Source organism: Zosterops lateralis, assembly GCF_965231275.1.
Source record: "Zosterops lateralis genome assembly, chromosome: 6".
Classification (NCBI taxonomy): Eukaryota; Metazoa; Chordata; class Aves; order Passeriformes; family Zosteropidae; genus Zosterops; species Zosterops lateralis.
In genome coordinates, this window is record NC_139761.1 from 26,920,613 (window position 1) to 26,945,933 (window position 25,321).

Below are 25,321 nucleotides of genomic sequence, written 5' to 3' on the forward strand. Positions count from 1 at the left end.
CTGAGACTATAGTTCTTCAATATACTGGAATAAAATCTGGGTCAGGTGATACAGCTGATTCACTTTTACTTGAGATGGACTGGCTGCCTTGGTGTTAGCACATGATATTTATTGGAAAAAAAGGTGGCTTGCAGTATGATAAAGCAAGATGACATTATGGTTTTGAAGATTTTTAAAAGTAATTGATACCAGAAAAAAAAAAGGCTATTGTAGTTGAATCTATGTAATAACTTCTGCTTTGTGCCAGTTGTCTTCAGTAACAACCTTCTGTCAGGCCACTGCTATGAGGGGCTTAAAAGACTCTGCCTTGCACATACACATCAGGTTGGTGCCAGATTTCTTTTCACAGCATTGTTTTTTACATTTTCCCTAATGCAGAATTGGAGGGGAATATCCACCCTCCTGCCTGTTGTGCTTCAGACAAACATCTGTATCCAGGTTTATGCAACTCTGCTCCAGTCCCAGCATCATCTTGTTTTGATAAACGTGTTACTGTGTGAAAGCCAGCCCTGTGGATTATTCTCACACACAGCACTCTTTGCTCCTTACACCCTGGTGTCTGAGTGGTATTTATGTGACCAGTATGTGCTTTCACACAGAATGTGCTTGTTCATATATCTGTTTATGTGGTAGGGTTGGGCTGGAGGTTAAGAAGAAGGAGGCAGATAACAGTTGTAGAAAGGTAAGTGGAAGTAAGTGGAGGTTGCCAACTGTCCCCTGACTTACAGAGTAGTATGCAGTGTAAATCAGCACTTAGCACAGCTACAGCTTCCTGCTCAAGGGAGACTACATTCTCTACCTACCTGGTCCCAAGAACTTGCATATCTTTCATTACTCATCGTTTGTAAGAGTTTTCATCTTGATGCATAGATAGCATATACAAAAGAAAAAGAAACCACACTAATGTGCCAAAATGGAAAAGATTTTGTGTAATTTATAAAGCCAACATGACAAAAGAGCATTCAACTTCTGATTTTAATTATATTTTATTAATAATATTTAAGTGCTAAATAATTCCAGTTACAACTTGCAAAGTATGCAGAAATACTTAATACATCTGTACTTTTCTTTTTGTGTCCATGACTTGCATGGCAAAGGGAGGGAAACCATATTTTTTATGAAGGATGAATATAGTTTAAAGGGGGCATAAAAGTCACAGGACTATTATTAACAGTAAATTTGTATGAAAATAAATCAAGCTGGTGCTTAAGGGAAGGACTGAAACTCAGTTTGAATTTATATTTCTGATTTTTGTCTTCTAGATCTGGCATGATACTACATAATTCAAAGTGATACCTAGTCAGTCATGGTAAGTTTCCATTTCTTCATCCTCAAAATGTTTTAGAATTATTGACTGTTCTAGGAGGATTTCTGCTGGGTCACTGAAGCTGCATCTGAATGCATCCACATGTTTAGCTGTATCTTTCCCATTGGGTACACAGAGTATAAGAGAAATGGAAAATATTTTCCAACTAATTTGAATGTTGCATGAGTCAGTCTTACAACAGCAGAAAACTGCTATAGGCGCATTCTTGATGCTGTTGCCATCTTTTGTAAAATGCCTTAGTCACTCTTGCATCTTCCTAGCCTTCTGCCACTTTGTCAAGCACAAACAGAGGGGCGAGAATTCTGTTCCGGTTCGTTTCCACAATGCAACCATTTAGCACCATTTCATCCAAAATGATGTGCACCCTGTCCAAATTGAACATGATCTAGAAACATTTCAAGTTAAGTATATTTTGAACAATGTGAGGATAATTCAGAAAAAAAAATCATAGGCACTTACGTCATTACTAAAAATTTACAAAAATAGGTATTTCTTAATTTATTCTAGCTTATTTACCAGTATTATAATAAAGCTAGGGAAGCAGTTCAACTGACACTTTTTTCTGATCACAGAGTGGTCAAAAGTAGAGAAGTTGAAGCCCCAACAGTATCCTGTCCTGGAATATAGTAATAGTACATAGTGGCAAAGCCAGGTAAACTTACACTGAGATATAGGTGGTTATTTTACTATCTGCCCGAGTATCAGGTATTGTCTGGATATGAAATATTATCAATGGGTCACAACTTTCTATGTGAAGATGCAAAAATTCTGCATTTTTCCAAGAAAAGTAATTACCAAGTTCTTAAACACTAGATTCTCAAAATTTCCTTGCCCTGAATTACTAACAGTGTTTGATCTGCTTGGAAATAGCTTAAGAGGAGTATGCTGATCCATAAAGTTGAGTTATTGATCTAGCAGTAAATATCATAAAGAAGAGCAAAGGTAAATAAATGGTTTATATTTTAAATACTTTCTAAAATATATTTATACTCTCTAATATTCACCCAAAGGAAAATAATCTGCAGCAATACAGTACAGTCGTGATTTGTGAAATTTGTCCATAAGCACATCTGTCTTTCCTTAACTTTATCAAACAGCATCTGTCTCAAAAACAACCCTGATGGCAGGCCTTCCAGGAGTGGTGGGCATTCATGACACATGCACATACATGCAGACACGAGTGTCCAGCGCATCCACTGAACAACTGCCAAGGGTTATGCTGTGAAAAAACTCAGATGTTGCCATTTATCACCAGAACCTGAAATGGAAACAGGCACAGCAAAGCAGCCTGCTGGGTGCATCTGTTGTTTCTCACTGACATACATACACAGAGCATGAATAACCCTTTATCTGTCTTACTCTACACCTGTTGCTGCTCTTTACATGTGTTCTGTGCTGAGCACAACAGATCTGCATTGCCTTCATTTTGTACCTTCTAAATCCTGCCCATGTATTGAGGACTGCTGCAGTCTAGCAAGGCTTTGTACAGTAACTGCTAAATACATCTCTCAATACTTTTCCCCCACTTGGATGAGTTTCTTGAGTGCCTTCTCTCCCACTCTGCTATTTATGATACTGTGAATTGAACTCAGGAAGACAGCCTGGTTTTGCTCCAGTCTTTGTATTTATGTTAGTGGACTTCCCTGCTAATCAGTGGAGTTACTGATTCAGGTTTTTGAAGGCATCAAGTTTCCTCTGCTCAGTGTGATAAATATCAGTCTTATTTTTTGGACATGACTCAGGCATTGAAGAAGACTGCTCTGTCTCCTGACTGCCAGTGGATCTGACTTTGGCAGTCAGCCATACTGCTCTGCCAAAGAGCTGGAGCAGTATGAGTAGAGCTGCAAATGACAACAGCTTAGGAGCCAGGTATCTGTGTGTTTGTTCCTGCTTGCTGTGAATACTCTGGGCTGGAGTCGATGCTACTGTGTATTTGTGCAAAAGGGGAAGCAATTGTAACACTGCCCCAGTGGAAGTGTTCTGCTTGTCCAAGAGCACAGCATGTGAGGGTATTTGTAGTAGCACAGTTCAGGTCCCCAAATAACTTTTCTACTAGTTACTGCTAGGTGAGAAACTGTAGCTGTCAACAGGGTCTTGGGGATGGCCACAGTTCATCAGAAAGCTTCTAATTTGCTGACCTAAACTTAACTACCTAATTTAATTGTAAAATATTTTTTAAATGCCAGACTTCTTCCTGAATCTGACCATAGGCCTGCATTGTTTCTAAAAATCAGACTCTTGTCTTTTGATACCAAGGAGCAGTGCTGTCCTTACAACTTTAAACAGTCACTATTTCTGTGGTATCAGAGACAAAGGTGGTAGCTTTACTTGGCTTGGCAGTTTAAAGATTGAAGACAACTTTCTTGCTGTGATAAACTCACTGAGTAAATCAGCCATTACAGAAATATTTTATTCTGAGAAGTTAGGATTCCTTTATTACACTAATGTGAGAATTTTTAGAAAGAGAGCTGTTTTGCTGCTTAGTTCACCTCTGGCACTGCTCTGCACTGTGCTACAGGATCTGTTAAAGAAATTAGATAACATTCCATTTAGGTTTCAACAAGTGAGAAAGCCAATTCCTCCTGGCTTTTAATTTTTACACTCTACCACTCATTCACACTGCCTCAGTTCCCATGGCAGAGTCCAGACTTTCCTCTTCCTTTAACAGTTCCAAAAATGTAAAACCCAGACAACTTAATCAACTAGGATCAGTGGTGATGCAGCAACCTGCCACTCCCATCTTATTTTTCCGTGACATTCTATTTAAGAAAACATTTAAATCACATCTAGCACTGGTTTTTCCTCTGCTGTATTTCCAGAAGCACCAATACCATGTCAAAGGAAAACTGTACCCACACCAGTTAGAATCTTGGAGCTGTTCCACTCGGACCCAGTGAAGTTCAAAGAGATGTTAATTTCCCTGCAGGCTATTTCAGGTTATTTCCAAATGGGCTTACTCCATTGCAGAGAAGTGGTATGACTTCTGTCCATCTCTAATGTGGTAATCTCAGAGTCATCACTCCAGAAACATTAATTTCATTTGCAGATTGAATGAGGATACTGATACCATTCTGTAAAGATCTATCAACTTAATTTTGGAAGGTCCCAAAGCATTCTTTAACCTCTACCCTCAACCTAATATCCCACCTCCCTTCACCACACTGTTCTTGGCAAACAGTTGGATTATACAGGGAGCACCTCTGGCTCTTTTCCCCTTCCTGTAAGTTTCACCTAAGCTTTATGGTTACATCTTGCCCAACACAGCTCAGCCATTCATGTCTGAACGCCCTGCCCAGGGAGGGATATGTATTTGATACTTAGCAAAGCTCATCCTCCCCACCTGTTACTTGTTTGGCAAGTGACCCCAAATTTCAGGGCTTAAAGCCCTGGAGTCATAGATCCACACCCAACTGAAAGCAGCAAAGCAAACCAGTTTGAGCAGCTGGCAACAGGAAAAAGCTGTATTTGGTGTTTGCATTGCCATATGCTCCACCCAGAGCTGTCATTTAAGGTCCTGCTTCCAGTAAGAATCCTGGCTGCTCACAAAAAGAACATTAAGGGACTTTCACTAGACCCCTGCAGAGGATAGCAGAACAAGAATGCAGAGGAAAATGTGTTAATCTCTTTATGCCAGCCTGGGAAAAGATGAAGCCTTGGTTTTGGCTTCCCAATTTCTGGCAATGCTGCAGCAGCTGGGTACCAAGCAGCAGAAGTAAATGGTACCTACACAGTTGGCTTTTTAAATGTTATTTAAGAGTTCCCCTTCTTAAAGGCATTAATGGTACTTTTTACTATCCCGGAGTTTTTATGGCAAAGGCATACTAAGAGGAGGTACATGTAACACAGGTATTGTGTCTCCTTTTCCAAAACATTATATAGACAGTTGAGCAAGGAAGAGGGGAAGGAAAGAAGGGGAAAAGGCAGAGTTAGGACTTGTATGTTCTAAATAACTTCTTCATATGGAGGCATTTTAGAGATCTCAGGGGGTTCCAGGCAAGTAATTCAAGGGTGTGTCTAGGCTTAAGAGATGATGAAGTGCACCTTGTGATCACAGAACACACCCAGGAGCACAAACAAAGGTTTTGTAGATTACAGTACAGGTACATAAGGGGCAGATGGTTTGGTACTGAATATACACCACTACAAACCCTTGATTTCCATCGCGTACATTCAACTAGAGAGTATTTGGAGTTGCTTCTTTATTTAGTCTAGACTCGCACATTCTGACTTACCTTTGCCAGTGTTCACTTTCAATAACTTTTAGCCTGTCTAACTGCAGGCACGTTTAAGGTACTGAAACGCGTGAAATGCTTTCTTGACCATTTCTTCCTCAAATGCCTGTGCTGTTATTAAATAGGAGACAAAGGTGCATTTAAGTTCTGTGAAATTCTAGAACTAAGCTGCTGTTAAGCTAGTCTTTATACGTTTCCATTTCACCCACTTGTATTACAGTGCAAACTGAAGTGTATCCTTATAAATTCTCAGAATAAATTCACCATTCCATTTTCTCACTCCTTAAATGCACTGTATTCTTAGTGTTATCCCACAGGGAACTGAAGAATAATCGATTCACATGAAGTACTCCCTGTGTCAAAGCTTCTTATCTGTCCTAGGAGGAGCAGCAGCAGCTAGTTGCAATGGAATGTAATGGCTTTTTTGGATCAAGACAACATTCTTCAGATGCTTAGTTCTAGAGCACTCTGTCACCTTCCCTTCCCTCAAGGGGAGCATAAGTACCTCTTTCTCTAGAAGCTAATAATGTGGCCTCAAGTAAGCTTTGCTTCACCAGTTCGAGCAATGGAAAAATTATCTTTAGTAATTTAGAAACCGTCATACTTATCAGCGTTCTGTTCCCTATAAAGCCGCTGTCCTAACACTTGTGTTTTTATAGTCTCTTGTCCTCATCATTGCAAGAAAGTAGTTTCTGCACCACCCAAGCTGGAGTTTTGGTGCTACATAACCCCCTTCCCTCCACTTATTTTATAGACAAAGTGAGGCTTATCCAGTGCTATTAACACATTAGGGGATAACACCCCGAGGACAATTTCAGTACTTGTTCCATCACAACACTACTTACTGATATTTTAAAAACAATCCAAATAACTTTAGGAATGTTATGTCATTCCAGCCTAGGTACGCTTAAGTGTGCAACTGACTCAAAATGAAAATGGACATCAAATAATGCCTAAGTGGTTCACAATTCACACATGAAAGCTTCTGTAAAAAGCTGACTATTCTCAAGCCCAAAAGTAATCTGTGTTCATTTCTGCAGAATACATGAGAACTGTGCAATCGTTCATGCATTGTTTAGCATCAATGTCATACATACCAACGTGATGTAGAAATCCTGTTGGGAAGGATTCAGATTGGACCCAGCCCCTGCCTTGTGCCCAAGGCATCCTTCCTGACACGAGCTACAATGTGGATGCCCTGGACCTAAATGAAAGCTGGAGTTCTGCCTCTGCTGGAGCTGCATTGCCAGGAATACTGGGGTAATGCACTATGTCTGGGAGCTGCAAGAACCAGAGCATGTGCTGCAGGCTTGGTGTGAGCTCCAGGGACATCTCAATTGTGTGATAGGCTCAGCTTTTGGATTTAACTGGGCTTTGCTCTGTGCATGGCTGAATAGCCTTAGTAATTATGGTCTATTTTAAATGGGTTTTGAGTTCATGTCGTTTCCTGCTATTTTTTTCATGTTAATAAAGACTACTGGCTATATAGAATAGCCACTATCACATTTAAAATAAACTTCTTATGGATCTGTACACAAAAATAATAGCAGAGAGTCAAATTATGAGAGTCTCCTGCAAGATATGCTGTAAACAAAGATTCTGTAAATGCTACTTGGTGTTCACTGTTGCAGACCTTCTCCAGCAGATATTTTGCATGCAGACTAACTGCACTGAGCACAAGAGTTATTGTGAGACCATTTGGCAAATTACAGACTTTTTCTATGTTCTTCATGAGTGGTAATTCATAACATAAATAAACTAAATTATTTGATTGCAAGATTTCAGGTGTGTAACTGAAACTCTTTGTTTCAGTTTTGCAGAATTTGCATTTAACCAACAACAAATATAAGCATAGGAACTGCTGCAGTAGAGTGAACATGCTGTGGAATTGGAAGAACTGAGAAGGAAGACTGTGCTACATTCTCCTGGTTTAATTTTTTCAGTATTGTGTTTTATTTACTTGCTATTTGTGTTTAATTGTCTAGGACTGTATTTTAGTATTTGTATTTGGGTGAGTTTTAATTCGTATTTTAATTAATACCCTGCAAAACATACACATGAAAATACAGCAATGTAAGGGGAGGAACGGGAAAAGAAGTTAACGCTTGGTTTCCTAAATATTCTCCTCCCAGGTTTTTTCTGCTTCCAAAGATATAGAAAGTAAAACTCACTTACTGCTTTCATGAAGCAACATCAAACTGCAAACATAATCTTAGAAACAGTGCTGCTATTTGGCTCAAGATGCAGTTGTAACATTCAGTTGTTATTACAGTAATTTCAGTATCTATTTTATTGTAAACTCAAAGTGAAACCTTAAAGTACTAACTAGTTGAGCCTGAAAGTTCCCCGTGGATCTAACTTTTCATGTACTTAGTTCTCTCAAAACAAGCTCTCTGTGTCTTACCTTAAATGGAACCAGGCTTATCTTAATGACTGAGGATTTAAATAGGTGACCCATGTGAACATCAGCTGTGCTTTCAGAAAGGTGCCAAAATGGTGCTACTTACTCCAAGTGCAAAAAGGGTGAACATTGCATTGACTTGAGCGACAGTCAGTGCCATGAAGACAGTATGTACTGGAACATACACCAAAAAGCAGTAACAATGGATTTCTGATACTGAAAAGGATACATCTAATTCACTCTGCAAAGAAGAGATAGACAGCCATTAGTTACATTTTGATCTCTTATCTCAGATGATCTCATCTCATAATCATTAAACATTACACATCCCTGCAAAGGATAAAGAAAGTCTTCAAAGTAACGATAGAAAATTTTAGAGTGATTCAGATTTCTGTTCTGGACTGGACAATTGCATGCTCTTTCCTGGAACATTGCTTTGCTTTACATGTGTTACCTGTCTCTGTAATCAAAGCTAATGTTTTACTTAAAAATACCCACTGAGGTCACCTACAAGTAACAATTTAAATATAGGCAGTGCCATCTGAGTGAGTGGGTGGAAAACCAGCAGCTCTAGTCATGGCAGTTCCAGCCCTGTATTCTCTCTTCCTCCTTCTGCAAAACCAGGATGTTAATGCCAAGTTTACAGAGTTAAAGCTGTTGCTGCAGAGCATTTCAACAGCAAATCTAGACACTGTATATACCCATGGCTGTGGTAGTGATTGCATATATTAGGAAAGGCAAAGCAACTCCAAGCTTTGGACCCTTAGCACTTCTAAGTATTCTCCAGCCCCAGCAATGCAATTCTTCATAGTCATCATTTCCCTTCCATTTTTGGATTCACCCCAGGCAGTATTACTCATTTAACAAAAATGTCTGAGTTAGAAGCCCTCGTGGTCTCTCTGCAGTCAGCAGAAGAGGTGGGGATCTTTACCAGTTGACTCGGCACACTTGAGGCATGACTCACGTTCTCGAGATACTCATCGGTCACCACTGCCAGTAATGGGAGCTTAGGGTGACCAAATTTCTAACTTAGGTGCCTCAGTTAAATAGCTAAACTTAGAAAGAAATAATTACAGCCTTAGCATTTAAGATCTTGCAGAGTTGGGTGGAGATTGCCCAGTCTCTACTAAAAGAGGGAATCTTTACCTGCTACCTAGAGAATTTAGTTTGATAACGTGGTTTTCATTCATGGTCTAAACCTGGTTTTAAGGCAGAGTAAAGCTGGTAAGGTTTTACTTTTTTTTTTCCTACTTCTGTGGTCAAAAGATGATCTAAACTGGACTAATTCTAGTCTACAAGCCTCTGCTGAGTGCCTCTGCTATTATTCAATTAGAAGTTTTTAATGCATCACAAAAATTGCGTTTTAAGGGCCCAATCAGTTTAAGGTTTCTCAGTGTTAAAAAGTAGTTGGAGACATTGGAATTCTGAACAGTATGCGGAATTTTTTCCTGGATAGCCATGTAAAAGTGAAGGAGACTCAGAATTATATCTTACAAGCAACTTTGAAAGCTTTCCCCCTAATTCCATTAATGTTTGTTCTCCTATCTGAATTCAAGCTCTGTAAACTCCATTAGATAAAAATAGAGTACGTGAGAATGTTTAAAGCTCTCAAGTCTAAAAATAATAGATGACAAAATGTCCTTCTAGAGTGGGACACATTTTCTCTCTTTTCCCAGAGTTCTGTCTCCATTGCCATCATCATAATTTGGGATTCTGCTAAAATTCTGCAAATCCTAAACAGTAATCTGTACAAGTACAGATTTAGACTTTCTTGCTGTGTGGTTACTGCCAGAAGCCCCAGCTAGAATTACAGCCCTTGTCTTAGTGCTCTGCCATTTATCGTGTTATATATTAAGACCAGAACCATCAAATGGCATCAGATTCTTTCAGCAGCCCCCTTTTAGGTTCCTCTAGTCTCAAACTCAAAATGCTATGGAAAATAATAAAAAAACCCCACTCTGGTATGATGAACTCAGCAAATTTCTAACAGCTATCAGTGGCTGGGTTATATATGTGGTCAAAGGATTATATATATATACTACATTTATATGTATAAGAACTGCATCTATTTTTGCTCTGCTTTAATTGAATAAAATTTGAGAGGTGCTTGGCAACTACTAGCTCCATCAGATAAATAAGATGTGACTAAATTTTATTGTGCATTTCTGAGCTGCCGAGATCTAATTCCACTCCTGGTTATCACTGCTTAGGTTGGGACTACAATCAGCAATTCTAAGAGAAATTCTGAACTCAGTGCAGTCAGAAAGTGATATACTTAGTACCAGAAGTTTCAGTGGACTGCGGCAACGTCAGTTGAGATAACAGCCTAAAAGATTTGCCAAGCATCTAAACAGGCAAGGGTGCAGATGACTTTTTCAAGCATGTCCTTGAATTCACAGAGGGAGCTCTGCCATGCCTGCTATGGTACTAGAAGTGGGAAAGCAGTTACAGGCCCTGCATACTGATACCTATGTATGTACAGTGTAATGCCCTCAAGTACATGGACTACAGAGGAAACTATCCACTCCTCTTTTCCAAGACGGATATCCAACACATTTCAGCAAAGGTTAACTGAAACTTTGCCAAACTATGATTTCAGTCAAAATTTTTTTGTAACAAGATTATTACAAACCCTATATTAAATAGCAAATGTTCTAACCAGAATTGCAATGCTGCATTTTCAAACTTTATAAAAACAAGCAAGCAAAAAAAATCTCCCACCAAAAGGAACGGTGTAATTTTAAGTGGAGCCATGTCTGATGTTGAATCCTTAACAAAATTACTATCTCTATAATAGCTCCTTTATCAGATATCCACTGTTGCCTGACAACAATACGGGGACTACAAGTACAAACTGGTTTTTGAGGTTTCTTTTGCTCCATTCCTCTAATCTTCAGTGAGAGTGATGTCAGTTCCCTGCTTCATGCTTACCCCATCTTAATCATGAAGTTCATTTGGGGAATGAAATGCTATAACGTGCATAAGAACTGCAAAGTAAAACCTCTTTATTTCTTTAAAACATATAAAATGCCCATGGCTAATTTAAGAATCTATGACCCAAAGAAACCCCATAAAACCTACAAACCCATGCTTTTCTAATAGAAATATTTCTGATATTCCTTGTCTGATAATTTATAATCCATATATACTTCTATTTCTCTGAAAAATCAGCTCATACTGCCTTCCCTCACAGTGATAATATTTATCAAAATTCTATAATATTTTTCTTTGATTTGTTCTCTGAAATGACACTTTCACCCAAGTTTTGAAAGAGAAAAAATGTTTCGTAACAGATTCAGTGACTCACTCACCACTCTGCTGAAGTATTTGTCCAAAACTTCCACAAAATTATGAATTAGTTCATATACTGCCATCTCATTCTGAAATTAAAACCAACTGAATATTAAATCAGTATCTAGAAAATGTAACAGTGCAACCTGAACAAATGTAATAACAGTACTTGTCAGCTTTCAGATACCTTTCTTTTTTCCCTTTCTGAAAAGCAAAATAATCTGGCATCTTTGTAGCCAACAGTACAGGAATTTTTTCTTTGGCCAAGGACATTAAAAACAGTGAGAAGTCACCACAGAGGAGACAGCTGACCTGGCTGTAATGCTAACATTTGTTGAGAAACCCCACCTCACATAAATTAGTGCAGAATTAGTACAAGGCTCAGGAAGATTATCTCATTATAACAATTCATTCCACTGCTAAAGACCAAACGTAGCACACTTGCTTTTATATCTCTCTTACTTCACAGAAATAAAAATTTTGAGGGGAGGGGATTTGTTTGTTTGGCTTGGTTGAGGGTTTTTTTTTGTTGCTTTTTTTTTCAGTGACTCCTTGAAATTCTCTAATTGCTATTGAAAAATTCCATAGTGAGCTCTAGCCTGTGATAATCACTATAAACGTTCATTGCAAGAGGGTACATAATTTCTTACCTCTGTCTGGTCAATGCCAACAACTATGAAAAGGGCTGCATACTGTCGGTACACCAGCTTGAAGTCCTTATACTCAATGAAAGAGCACTAGGCAGAAGCAAAATGAATCAAATATAACAGCTGCCATTTAAGCATACAACAGTATAAAGCATATTGTTCAAAGGGCATGAGTTTTCAGGTTCGTAAGACCCACAGAGAACACTGATTTCCCAAGATTCATCAACTTCAACTTGAAAGAAATTTAGTGCAGTAACTGTTACACCACACTTTGCATCTGCTGGCAGAAAACACGCCACCACTTTTTAAACAGAAAAACTGAAACATGCAGAACTGAACTATTGTTTGGAGTTATAAAGGCACCCAGTACTTTTCCATAACTTTCATTTGCAAGCCCTTTCCAAAAGAAACCTAGAGGTAATTTTCCTATTTAAAAAAAATTATCAATATTTTAATTAAAAATGAAGAATATTGGCCTTCCAGAGCCGGTGGGGAATGAACACCTTTCCCAGCAGGAGGAGCCAGGAGATGGCGCCGTTTCACACCGCTGGAGGGGACGCCGCCGCCTTTCCTGGGTCGTTTCTCTCGGTGCCCGAAATGGCAGCGGCAGCGCCCGCAGCTCCTGCGCTCCCAAATGACCTCGCAGGAGCAGCACCAAGACCTTCATTTCTGTAACCATGGTCAAAGCTGCGATTTAAGGGCCTTATAAGAACTGCTATTTTTATTGAGGTTTCCTAGAAGGAAGTATGTGACGAGTGCTGTGCAAGAACACACATCATTAATGAAAAGCTGACTTCAGAATACAAACCAAAAAAACTTCATTCACTATCCAAGTCACATATTTCTCCTCTAATTCAAGTCAATGTGCAAAAGTTTGATGCTTTTCTTAAAGAACCAATGATTTAATTAAGAGAGCAATGAAAAATCTCAACTTTAATCCAAAAAAATTTCCAACTTTTTATGTTTTCTGACTTTCTTGCAGAACACCTGAATTTTTTTTTTTTAATAAAGAAGTCTAACACAGAGGCCTAAAAATTTGTGTTTCCAAAATCCCCTGTGCTTCAGATAATGTTTTCATAATTTGGAATCCTCTACCCTAAGTTTAAACTCTGCCTTCTACCCTCTGGCAGAACAATAATATCCCTCTATTCATCTCTCTCAGACAAGCAATACAAGGATAAAATGAATTTTTCCTGGACTTCTGAGCTTCTTCAAACAAAGAAGAGGAATCTTCATGACAGTGATACACACAACTCCAAAATCTCTGTAAGCCTCAGAAAAACATATTTATTCAATACAGAATAACAGTTCAACTGGTTGAACCCATAATCTAGAAACTCAATCTTTTTATCATGGCTACAAATGAAATAATGACCTGTGATAGACACTGATAAGTTTCAGAATTATCAATGGGAAAGGTGTGAGATGTGGATAAAATAAAACCTACAAAACCTACCTCATCCTTTGAACGGGAGAGACAGTTTTTAATGACTTCAGCTTCCAGCATTGTCCGTTTATTAATTTCTATGTGCTCATAATACCTGGACAGTCTTGTTTGACCTTGTTTGTTAACCATAAGAAAAAATTTTATCATTTCTTTTTTGTTGATTTCAGTGGTAGATTTCAATTTTTGGTGCAGGAATCAAGAAGAGTATTTCTGGGAGCAAGGGAAAGAAAAAAAAAAAGTAGTAATACATATGAATAAAGACTTCCTAAAAGCTATCCAGCCCAGGTATGTATATATTTATGACTGAGTTTATTGCCACAACATAGAACATTGAAAAAATATCTCAAATCTTTTGCACACGTGTCATGGAAAAACTCCTCTTTTTCCCCACACAACTATTCACAAACTATCCAATTAACAACACGTTTCACATTTGAAATTTTCACATTTCAATCAAATTAATTTCCTGACAGGATTTTGGAAAATGGAGGAGTAAACAATTACTTCTTCATGACCATAAATCTACTCACCATTTTTTTCCTGCATGCTAACTTTGTGAACATCAAAAATTTGCCCAATACCAAACCATGCTAATACAGCTCCTAAGAGCAGAATTTGCCTATAAGCACTTTTTTCCTTCCCTGACTGGTATTTAACAATTATATTTATACCATTGTCATATCAAATTGAATGGAGAGATGACAAAGGGAAATAAATGCATGAGCCACAACACATGATCATTTCTTTAATGCAGAATGAGAGATTCCTAAATATTTGGGTATCTGCAGTATCACCACATTTCTTGAGCTGGACCAGGAGCTACTGAAATCTATCTTCTGCTGTCTGATTTCCCACACTGATGCAAAAGGTAAATTCTGCACTTACTGAAAACAAAAGTGTGGGTCTTCAATAGCTAAAAAGAAATCAGTTAACAATAATTACTCAAAAGACCTTTATCTCAATAGAAATAAATATTAATCCACTCAACACCACTGAAATATAGCTGTGGAATATAAATATACCACATGCAACGTACAGTGAAAAAGGGCATTAAAAAGAGCACAGCATATGTCAGAATCTGCTTGCTAAACAATTGATATCTCTGATGTTTTGAAAAGCATAAAAATAGAGTAAGCTGCAGATGTAAATTTTTGAAACAGAAGTTCTGGATTATTTTCTTTAATACCGGAGAACAATCACTGTAAATATTTTCCACTTGTCTCTCTATTTGCATCCCAGATTTATTGGCTCAAATAATCTTGAGGTTTGTGCACTGGAAATACAGCAGCTACTGTAAAAGTTATTTCTCTTTTTTCCCAGCTCTGAAGAGTTGGTCCTTACCTGGAGCATCTCAGATCTCACACCTTCTGTGACAAAGTCTAAACTGAAAACACCTATCAGGAATCCACAGAACAATACAGCGTAGCTCTTTGAGTAAAAACAGTGTATCTTAATGTAGAAAAGCAAAAGGGGAAAAAATACAAGACAAGGTCCATAGGTGCATTATATTATTAGCAACTTGAATAACCTGGCTATGTACCATCCATGGATGACAAATCTTTCATGACAGTGATGCAACAAGTCCCAATATATTGTGTTGACATTAATTATTGCTTACTTCTGATTCACAGTGGTCACTGTTTTCTGAAAGAAAAACTACCTCTTTTACCATCACTTGGATCTCAAGAAAATGACCCTCTTTTTCTCGGTGTACTGTGGTTCAGCCTATCTACAAAGAAATTTAGATGTCCATATGTAATTTCAAATGTATTTTTACTAATTTGACGTAATACTGAGAACTCATTCTTAGCTGAGTGACATGTAGTTAGTTCAGGATCAGTCCTCAAGACAACAGAGTCCATTTGGGATTGTGACAATCTCAGAGCTTTCTCACCTCCTCCAGGCAGGTGAAACCTCCTCAGGAATGTGCTTCTGTTGTGTCACTCCCAGAGCAGAGTCGTGGATACTGGTCAGTGATGGGCTTCTAAATCAGCACAAGCTTGGCTCTGAGAAACAATGAACCAGGTCATTAACATGAAAAATATAGATAGAAATGTATGATGGGATCTTCACTATTGGATGGCAAGTAGACTGACATTGATGACTAAATGGGAGACTACCATCTATAGAATCTTTACTGTGTTTAGTATATGGCTCTTCCCCCCCCCAATTCTATTTTGAATTGCTGCCTGAACTTAGAGTTGCAATAAGATGTCTTAATATTTTTAAGTGTAAAGTTGAAATACAAAGATGATGTAGTCAGTTTTTGATAAAAACCTTCCAAGAAAGACAAGAACGAACAATTTCTTCCAGCTCAGAATGAGGCTCCATAGCAAGAGCCAACCTCATGACAGAAGGAAGGTGAAATTTTAAAGCTACTTAAGAAGAAGCTGCAGCATGAAAGAGAAACAATCTAAGAAATGCTGCCCATTGTTTTAAGCGAGCTCAGGCACAGGAGACCAACTGCAAAAGACGTCTGTCCACACTAAACAGAAAATAACAGTGGTGTAGACAGCTTTTCCTTTTTCACCTGAATTTTACACTTCATCTTTGTGTTTGGCACTGCTGAAACAAGAATTAACAGTTCTCTGTTTTGACCCAAGTTATTTTGATAATTTAGTTATAAATGGTACCAAGTGCTTGAGAACAAGAGGACAAATAGAGCAGTACAACTACCCCAGGAGCATTAACAGAGCTGTTTTACTTTGAATTACTTTTAAGCAATATGTAACAACAAAACATACAACAAATCCACGTATGATCCTATTGCAGGATTGGCCCCTAATCCTAATTATTCCTTTATTAACCTAATCTTTGTACATGGGTAATCCCTTTCTGATGTTATGACTATTTCATCTGCATATATCCTTATGAATGGCCTGGATTGCTTTACAGATGAAAATATTTAGACCAGACTGTTTAAAAAAAAAAAAAATCTGCACAAATGCTCTTATCCAGAATAGATTAAACAAAGAAAAAACTAACAATGTTGTAAGAGAGGTAGAACCACAGTAGCACTCAAAAGTGTTATCTCTAATTTATGAGACAATTATTATTCATAGGATTGGAAAACATCATCAACAGATTTTGAATCTGTAGGAAAGAGGTCCACTCTTTCTGTAGCCATTTCTGTATTTTCCCACCAGCCTCAAAGATAGCTTTCAAGATTTTAACCAGAAATTCTGTTCATATAAATGGCAGCACAGGCACACAGTTTTGTGCAGAGAAAGTGGAATAAATTAACAAGTTCAAATAATAACTTTGTAAAAATATACAAAAAGTATGCAAGCATAGCTGACTTTGAGAATAATGCTAGCGTTAGAATATCTTAAGGGGTTTCTTTATTTCCTTTAGAACTAATTCTGAAAAAAAACACTCGTAGTAGTAAAACCATTTGCTTGTACAATTTACGGAAAATGTAAAGTCACGGGAATGACTGTGTTTTGTTTCTAACAAACAAAATTTATTTCTTCTCTATTCATCTTGGCTTCCAGATACAGAAAACATGTTAAAATGAGTTTTGCATATATAGGATGTAAAGAAATCTGTGAAATATAATAAACAAACAAAAAGCATATCTGTGCATGTTGATGGGTAAAGAAACTGCATTCCTTCCAGTTCTTTGTATTTGAGAAGCTCCCTTTTATGATCAATAATCAGAACTCTACTTGAAAAGCCAGCTACCTTTCTTATGATACAACTCTTCAGTGCTTTTCTGGGCATTCTCACGCACATGTCTGCGTGTGTCCATGCACATACACACAAATTACGATGCTTTTATGCACGCAGAATCGAATGGTTCAAGGGAATTGGTGACAAGATGCAAGCCTTTCATATCTCTGCCATTATTTTGCTCATTTTAGTAATGAAAAGGCATTTCTGTTTGTCAGAAATGAATAGGCTGTCTCATTCCAGGTCACTGGACAACTATCTGCATCACAAATGCGCTTAGGAACCGAAGACTGGAAGAGACTATCGAGATCCTGATGGACTGTCAAGTCCAACTCTCTCCATCCCAGTCAACCATGCATTAGAAATGTTGCCCAGAACAGCCTGTGGTAAATGCTTCCTGCATGTCCTGCACACCCAATATACAAAGCACCTGTGGAACTCTATTACTGAATGAAAACTACCTATAAACAAAAACCTCAGGAGTATCGCTTCAGGAAGATGTAAAAAGTCTGGAAACTGCAAACTTTCCTTCAAAAGAAATTACCTTCTAGAGTGACTAAGTAGCACTCTACTTTACTTCCCTTACAAAATGCATCTTCTGTAAAGACAATTTGGCATGCATACAGATGACATACAGCTCATCCAGTGCCATTTAAATATGAGTGTTACAGTGTGTTAGATCTCACCCTCATTAAAGTATCTCTTGCAGATAAATATCTATGAGAGAAAACCCATATCATGATTGGCCTGTGTGACTCACACTGCCAGGCTGACATGGTTCAGGAGCTGCTTCCAGGACATGTCAGCTCTGCAGGCTGCATAACCACATGAGACACCTCAAAGTAACTTGTCCCTGTTTGAGTGACACTCCTTTTCAGATAACAACTGAGACCTCACAGAGAGGCAAAGCCTGCAATACCTGTTCTGTAGATAAAAAGATCTAAAGTCTCCCACGAGGCCAACCCAGATGATTCTACATACAGTAATATAAAGCATACTTTAAATATAATTTTAATTATTCCTCTGGTATAGATACAAGCACTGAATTTAGTTTGTCACAAATTTCACCAATATTTATACATAATTTGACACATAAATGATAAAAAAAGAAACACAACCTAAGTTTGAATTGTACTTGCAATACAGCTGTAATTCAAATAAGACACGTGTCTCTCAAACTACAACCACTCCAGCCAATGTCTACAGATTTAGAAGTGTTTTAGTTATTTCCGTCTCAGAAAGGTTTGCAACATTCTAGGGCTCTTAGCTAGAATGTAAGAGATAAAATCTCGCAATGAAGAAATGACATGAATATGTATTTACAGAACTGCTTCACCAAGAATTAAAAATAAATGTTAGATAGAACTACAGGGAAATGATGTACTGCACTGTCCAACTCTGAACAAGTTGATTTTCTGGATGCAGAGATCTAATGGCACTGTATGTGTGTATGAAATGTAGAATATTCTGAGTTAGAAGGGACCTACAAACATCATTCTGGCCCTGCACAGAAAATCCCAAGAGTCACATCCTGCACCCGAGAGTATTGTCCAAAAACTTCTTGAACTGTCACTCACTCAGCTCAGCACTGTGACCACTGCCCTGGGGAGCTGTTCCAGTGCCCAACCACCCTCTGGGGGAAGAACCTTTTCCTAATATCCCACCTATGCCTGCCATGGCACAGCCTCAGGCCATTCCCTCAGGTCCTGCCACTGGGCACCACAGAGAAGAGAGCAGTGCCTGCCCCTCCTCTTCCCTTCAAGAGGAAATTGTTGTCTGCAATGGGGTCTCCCCTCAGACTCCTCCAGGCTGAACGGAGCAAGTGACCTCAGCCACTCCCCATCTGCCTCCCCCTCCAGGCCCTGCACCAAATGTACAAAATTGGTTAAACTGCAATGAAAACATTAATGAAAATTTAAAAATGGCTAAATGATAGACGCATGAAGCACAAGCAGGCGTAGCACAGGAACAATTATTTTTATATTTTTGCTTACTGAGCTTCCTATAGATTTATTGCACAAAACCACATAGCAAATGAAGACCACACACATAATCAGAACCTTTGGTCTTCCTACTTTTGGTCTGTCAGTAGACAAGGCTTTAATAAAACCACATACTATTTTAAATTTACCAGTAAAAGTAACTTTTGCATTCTAGTTTATTATTGTGCCCATAACAGTTCATCAAAAAGATGAAACAAGTATGTCAGTGTGGCTTTAAAACAAAATACTGTGTTCATTTTCAAGAGAGATTTTTTTAAAAAAGCAACCTTAATTATCTAGGGAAGTCAAGGGAGGAAGGAAAGAATAAAAACATTTTCCTTTGCTGTTGTCAAAATGCTGACTGAATATAGTAACGGAATTAAACTGCAATAACTCTCATATAGTCAGGAATGAGGAATGTCCTGGACATTTGGAGCTAAACAAAGGCTTAAACTAGTTATGAGCTAAGTCTCAATTTTTAATAATCATTAGGTAACCGTCAGTAGACAATGAAAAGAAATCAGCTGAGGTGGAAAGGAGCTGGATTTAGATTGCCTAATTGGTATGGAATCAGGAAGAATGGACAATGACATTTTAGTAGGAAATGATTTAATGGAGAAGAAAGGAAGAACTGGATGAACTAACTGAAGCATCAATACACACCTAATGAGAGATTGGTAAAGAAAGGAAACACCAGTACTGAGACAAACTTTTTTTTCCAGTAATTAACAGAATTCCATATGTGTCAAGAACGGACCTTTTTTTTAGGAAACTACCCATGTAGTGAATGAGTACAGCATGTTAAAATTTTGAAGATAGGCAAAACCAAAGACCTACCTTAGTTAAAATGGGTGACCAATGGATCATTTGAAATAGGATGTGATAACAACTTTTAAGTATTACATTCCAGAGTAGTATTTTGCAGCCGAGGCAATTTCACCATATTCAAACTATGGCCTCAAACACTGCATTGCTATCACTGATAAAACTGAGCCAAATAAAATAGAGCGGTAACTTCTCGCAAAACCGTCCTCAAGTGGAAGAGTTTTGAACAGCAAACATGGTGCGCTCTTCCTCCTAAAGGGGAGAACGCATTACACACATCACAACCGAGGTCTCATGAAGAGATTAGTTTCCAGAAGCATACCATGAATTTAATACATCTATTCTAAACCGCCTCCTTGCGGGGCAAACTCAGCGCACCATTAACCGCGCAGAGTCTCAGGAACTGAGGTGCCGGACCGCGCTGCCCTGGCTTTGGGACGCAGGCCCGGCCCGGCCGCCTTCCCGCCGGCTCTTCCCGGGCCGTCCGGCACCCCCGAGTCGCCAATTCCGACTGTCACCGGGGGCAGAGGGGAGCCCCGACCTCGATCGCCCGGGCCGGCCCGTGGGGGTGAGGCGGCCCCGCCGCAGGAAGTGCCCGCCCGCCCTGAGCCCTGAGCCCCGGGCCCGTCCCGCTCCCCCGGGCCCGTCCCGCTCCCGGCGCGGCGCTCACCGCCCTTCCTGGCTGTGCGCAGGCGCGGGGCGGCGGGGCCGGGCCGCGGTTTCCCGGCAGGCGCCGCTCGCTCCCCGCCCGCCCGCCCGCCCGGCCGGTGCGAGGGAGGGAGGAGGGAGGGCCGGGGCTGTAATGGCGGCTGGCGGCGGCTCCGCGCTGCGCTGACACCCCGACCCGCTCGGCGCAGCCCCCCCGCCCGGCCCGCCCCCTCCTCCCCGCCCCAGCCAGCGCCGCTCGCCCCCTCCCCGGCCCCCGCTCCCGGCCCCCGCCGCGGGACGAGGAGGAGGGCTCCCCGCAGACAATGGACGAGCACCCTGGAGCCGGAGGAGGCGGTGGGATGGCGGCCGCCCCGAGACCGCAGCAGCCGCCGCCGCAGGCGGGTGGGAACATGACCCTGCAGCCGGGTGGGGGCTGCGTGGGGGCCGGAGCCGGCGGAGGAGGAGGAGGAGGAGGGCAGCAGCCCCAGGGCCCCGCGGCCCCGGCCGGGCAGGAGGCGGCGGGCCCCGCCGAGCTGTCCCGGCCCCAGCACTACACCATCCCGGGGATCCTGCACTACATCCAGCACGAGTGGGCTCGCTTCGAGATGGAGAGGGCGCACTGGGAGGTGGAGCGGGCCGAGCTCCAGGTACGGGGGGCGAGGGCGGTCCGGGGCTGGCCCGGCCGGCTCCGGGGGCCGCGGGGCGCGGGGGCGGCGCTGCCCGGGCCGGCGGGGGCCCCGAGGCCGAGCCTTTCCCGTGGCCGGGGCCGGTCCCTGGGCGAGGCGCGGCGGGCGGTACCGGCGGAGGCCCGGGCCGGGCTCCCTCCCCGGGGCAGCCATTTTGGTTTGTAGCATGGCGCCCGCCCGGCCCCAGCGGCCCCGGCCCGCAGCGCCCAGCGGGGCCCGCAGCGCCCAGCGCGCCTGGGGAAGGGCGGGCACTGCCCGGCGGGGGCTCTGACCCTCCTCACCCTCCTCCCGCCAGCGCCTGACAGCTGCGGCCGGCTCCCGCAGCACAATGACTCCGGGGCTCCCCGGCCCCGGGCGGTACCGAGAGCGGGAGCCCCCGGGCCGGGAGGAGCACTGGCGGCTCCCTGGGCTCAGCGGGCTCTGCTCTGGAGGGAAAAGGGGCAGTAGGAAGCGGCAGGAGAGCCTGCCCCCCGACTGAGGGCATGGCGAGGAAAAGGAGTTCAGGTAAATCCTCGGTAAAACACAGCCAGGCCGGCAATTTGAGACAGGTCGAATTTCTTCTCTCTTTCTTTTGGACTCGCTTCTTTGGAGGTTTCATATCGGAGAAGAGTGAGGAATCGATAAGCCTGCGGCGTGGTCATTTCAGTATACAAAAAAATACCACCTTCGTCTCTGGAAGGAAATTGAATAACTTTTCAGGATAAAGAACAAGTGTTGGAGTTGCAATATATATTTCTTGCCACGAATGTTTGCTTTTAGTAATAGGATACTTTTACTAATTATTTTTGCAAGTAAAAAAATCGTGCATAGACTGTTAGCAGTTTGTGAACAGATTAAGAAATCCTCTGAATGTGAGGTATCCACACAGGAGCCATTGCCTTTATATAGGACAGAAATGTACATAATAAAAACGTAAAAATATGTTAGCAGACTTTATTGCTTCCAATGATTTTTTGGTGATTTTTGTACTGAGTGAATGTTTATGGTCTTGAGGTAGCATTCCATCAAATTGCAGTGCAGCAGCAGCCGAGGCTTGCAAAGCATTTTCTTTTGGATTTCAGAACCAAGAAGTTTACCTGAGTCTGGGCAGTTCTTTAGGAACTTCTCAGCTCTATAATAAGCATGTAATTGACACTATTTTTGTTACAACTGTAATTAAAGAATTAAAAAACTCCAAAACCACTAAGGGAAACAATTGAAGAGATTTTACTGTTTCTTTCACTTACTGTTAGTCTTAGCATTTTAAACATCGTGGAATTGCTGGATTTAAAATCTGTGGTGGACATGGGGGGTGTTTTTAGTGGAGAGCAATTGGCTGTTTCTCCTGTTTTCTCTAGCTCTTAGTGTTATAGCATTATGTTTATAAATAAGTTGCTTAATGCTATTCATTACCAGACAAAACCACCCTGAAATATTTGTTTTAGGTATGGGCTTGTTACTTCAAAAGGAGGTACTGCTGTACCCTAACATGAGGAGTAGTCCTGAGAGTTGGAAAGTTGTGTCTGACTGATAAAGTGCTTCCCTGGAGTCCCTGCTGCACTCCAGCCAGCCCTGCTGCTGTTTGTTTGTGGTTGCTGTTTGTTGTCCATGGCCAGACCATGCAGAGGTAGGGTAGCAGTTCTGACTCTGATCATGTATGTGTTGGTTCATACACGTGTGCAAATATCATGAGACAGAGTTGCTGCACAGTGCTTATGCACCAGGGTGTTTTTGGTTGTTTTTTTTTATAACTTTGGAAGCCCAGGGTAGAAGAGGGGGAGGACATTACCTTTGGATTTTAGGTCTCAGCCTATCCAATGGTGAAGACTGATGCAGGGCTGTGTTGTGAATATTTTTTGAAGATAGATGTTTACTAGGTCTGTGGGGATTTTTGTTGGTTCTGCAACTTAAGTTGTGAAGTCACAGCATATTTTGTGGCCAGTAGAACTGTAATAGTTTGGACAAACAACAGTGTTGTCTGTTGAAGCTAATGAGAATGTTAATCATGATGTTAGGTACAAGTGTGACTTTTTTGAGGGTTAGGCCTTCTGGTTTGAAAGGAAAACAATAATTCCATAGCATGACAGTAGATAATTTATATGGAAGTGGGTGTTGGATGATTTAGCTGCAACTCTCCTGGTGCAGGTAATTGCATTCTTATTTCTTCATTCTTTCAAGAGCACAGTAAACTCTATAAACATTGCTTCTCAGTGCTGGCAGTTGCAAGTTCTTTATAACTTTGCTAATGATGCTTTAGAAAAAGTATGCAGAAAACCAAATGACTTGGCAATATGTGTGATTTTATTTATGTGTTCTGAATCAAAGAATTTATTATTCTGAAGAAGAAGATACTTTCTTACCTGTTGTATGAATTAATAGGCTTCCAGTGTGGTTTATCCACCTGCCCCCTTTCTTCACCTGTGTAGCTCAAGTGACTGGAGGAATTGGCACCTCTTAGTAGGAGTGCTCTTTGCATGGAGGGGTGATGGTGAAGAGAGAGAGGATCTGCAGTAACAGTTTATTCTTTCTGGGTTCTTGTAATGACTTTTTTTTTGTTCCACCTATGGGACATGTTTTTATAAATAAAGCACATGGTACTTCGTTGGGTTGGTATTTATGCCATGGCTGTAAGACTGGCAGTGGGTCTCGTGCTGGTAGACCTAGATCTACATTTCCATCAGACTTTGAATCTCTAATGTTGATAGTTTTATGCTGTCTTTCCAACTCCTCAGGTGCGTGCTGTTCTGCTTGTGTGCAGAAGTAAAGCAGCATAATCGTTAGACAAACCTGTGTGTGCAAGCCAGTATCAAGTACAGAATTGTCAAATATCAGGAGTGCAGTACTTGAAACATAGTACACTTATTTCCTTTCACTCCTAATACTGGCTGCTGCAGTGACTTCCTGAACATTCACTGGTTGCTGCGTTGAAAATAAGCTGTCTGGCCTTGCAGAGTGTCTTGTTCACTGCAAGTAATGGACACAATCTGTTCACTATTTAGTGAACTAAAAGATTTTCACTGTAGCAATGTAACTTTGATCTGCCAACCTAATGACCTTGATGTTGGTCAATAATGACCAGCTGTTATGCTGAGATAAATACTCTTCTGTAAGGCATGTATGCACTTTAGAGGAATTACAGCGAGTCCATATTGTGTGTTATGTATTTGTTAGAAATAGCCATTTGTTCAAGGCAGTAAGTGGCTCCATAGTGTAGTAAAAGAAGAAATTTGGGTGGGAAAACACTGTAGAGATGCACAGAAACTCTTAAGGAAGATAAAATTGTGTCAAAAAAGGAGTATCATAGGAAAACTTGTAACTTTGGGGGGAAAATCAAGAGGTCCACTTTCTTATGGGGCTTGCAGGCTAATAATGTTTGTCTGGAATAAAGTATAAATTGTGCAGTTTATTCAGGTTTTCTGAACTGAAATCCAGATGAACACTTCTGATGAAAACCAGATTGAATGTTCTTTCATACTTCAAAATCACACAAAAACATGTTGGGAGAAAATTGTCAGTAGATGCTACTTCCAAATGCTTTAATGAGTAGGAAGAGTAATTAAGAAACATAAATACTCAGAACAAAATATACCTAATTTTGATTTAAACATTATACAGCCTCTCAAGTAACCTAGGTGTGCATCAAGATTACTATGACTGTTAATACACTTTGTGTCCTATAAAGTGACATCTTTGGTGGTGCACAACTGAAGTTCCTAGTTCATCTTATTTTACAAATGCTTTTTTTCCCCACATATTCAGAGACATTATGGAAGCATGTTTTCTAATATTCTTTAGGTGTTTAAAAATCCCAAACCACCAAACCCCATAGATATCAGATTTTACTTGGATGCCTCCCTGCTTCTCTTTCTGCTGGGGATGAGGGAGCAGACTCACTGCATTTTATACAGGAAGTTCTTTAAAAAAGGAATGTATCTTCAGATAACATATGTAAAAGTGTTGATATCATGAACAAAATGAGACCATGTGTATATACAGTCATGCTGTACTTCAGTACACTTTTGTACTTCCAAAGTGTAGCAAGAATCAATTGCTGAAATATTTATCTGTATGTTCCTTGTTTTAATTTGCTGCAGGTTTGAAGGGGGATGAAGGATAATGTTGGGAATGTTTCTCTCTTAAACTTGGAGGAACAATTAATTCTTTTCATAACAGACTTTGCCTTG

At 40.5% G+C, this 25,321-nt stretch overlaps 2 protein-coding genes across 10 annotated transcripts in view; one reads left to right on the forward strand and one right to left on the reverse strand.

Annotated features, from left to right (window-relative positions):
• Positions 1-975: 975 nt before the first annotated feature.
• AP4S1 (adaptor related protein complex 4 subunit sigma 1) lies at positions 976-20,543 on the reverse strand. 6 transcript variants are annotated; one of them, XM_083864391.1, is made up of 8 exons: positions 20,495-20,543; positions 15,240-15,351; positions 14,687-14,794; positions 13,355-13,555; positions 11,902-11,988; positions 11,272-11,340; positions 8,178-8,201; positions 976-1,712 (listed from the first exon to the last, which is right to left on the reverse strand). In XM_083864391.1, the coding sequence occupies exons 4-8, from the start codon at positions 13,490-13,492 to the stop codon at positions 1,584-1,586; spliced, it is 447 nt and encodes a 148-aa protein (XP_083720517.1). In that variant the 5' UTR covers positions 13,493-13,555; positions 14,687-14,794; positions 15,240-15,351; positions 20,495-20,543; the 3' UTR covers positions 976-1,583. The 6 variants fall into 6 exon arrangements, with proteins under 6 accessions (XP_083720517.1, XP_083720515.1, XP_083720519.1 ...); XM_083864389.1 differs by lacking the exon at positions 20,495-20,543 and adding an exon at positions 19,837-20,361; XM_083864393.1 differs by lacking the exon at positions 20,495-20,543 and adding an exon at positions 19,837-20,360 and having other exon boundaries at positions 8,190-8,201.
• A 229-nt stretch (positions 20,544-20,772) lies between these two features.
• STRN3 (striatin 3) overlaps positions 20,773-25,321 on the forward strand; it is a 59,857-nt gene continuing 55,308 nt past the window's right edge. For all 4 annotated transcript variants that reach the window (XM_083864078.1, XM_083864080.1, XM_083864081.1 and 1 more), the window contains exon 1: positions 20,773-21,119. In XM_083864078.1, the coding sequence (XP_083720204.1) occupies positions 20,796-21,119 (324 nt within the window). In that variant the 5' untranslated portion in view covers positions 20,773-20,795. The remainder of the gene's footprint in view (positions 21,120-25,321) is intronic.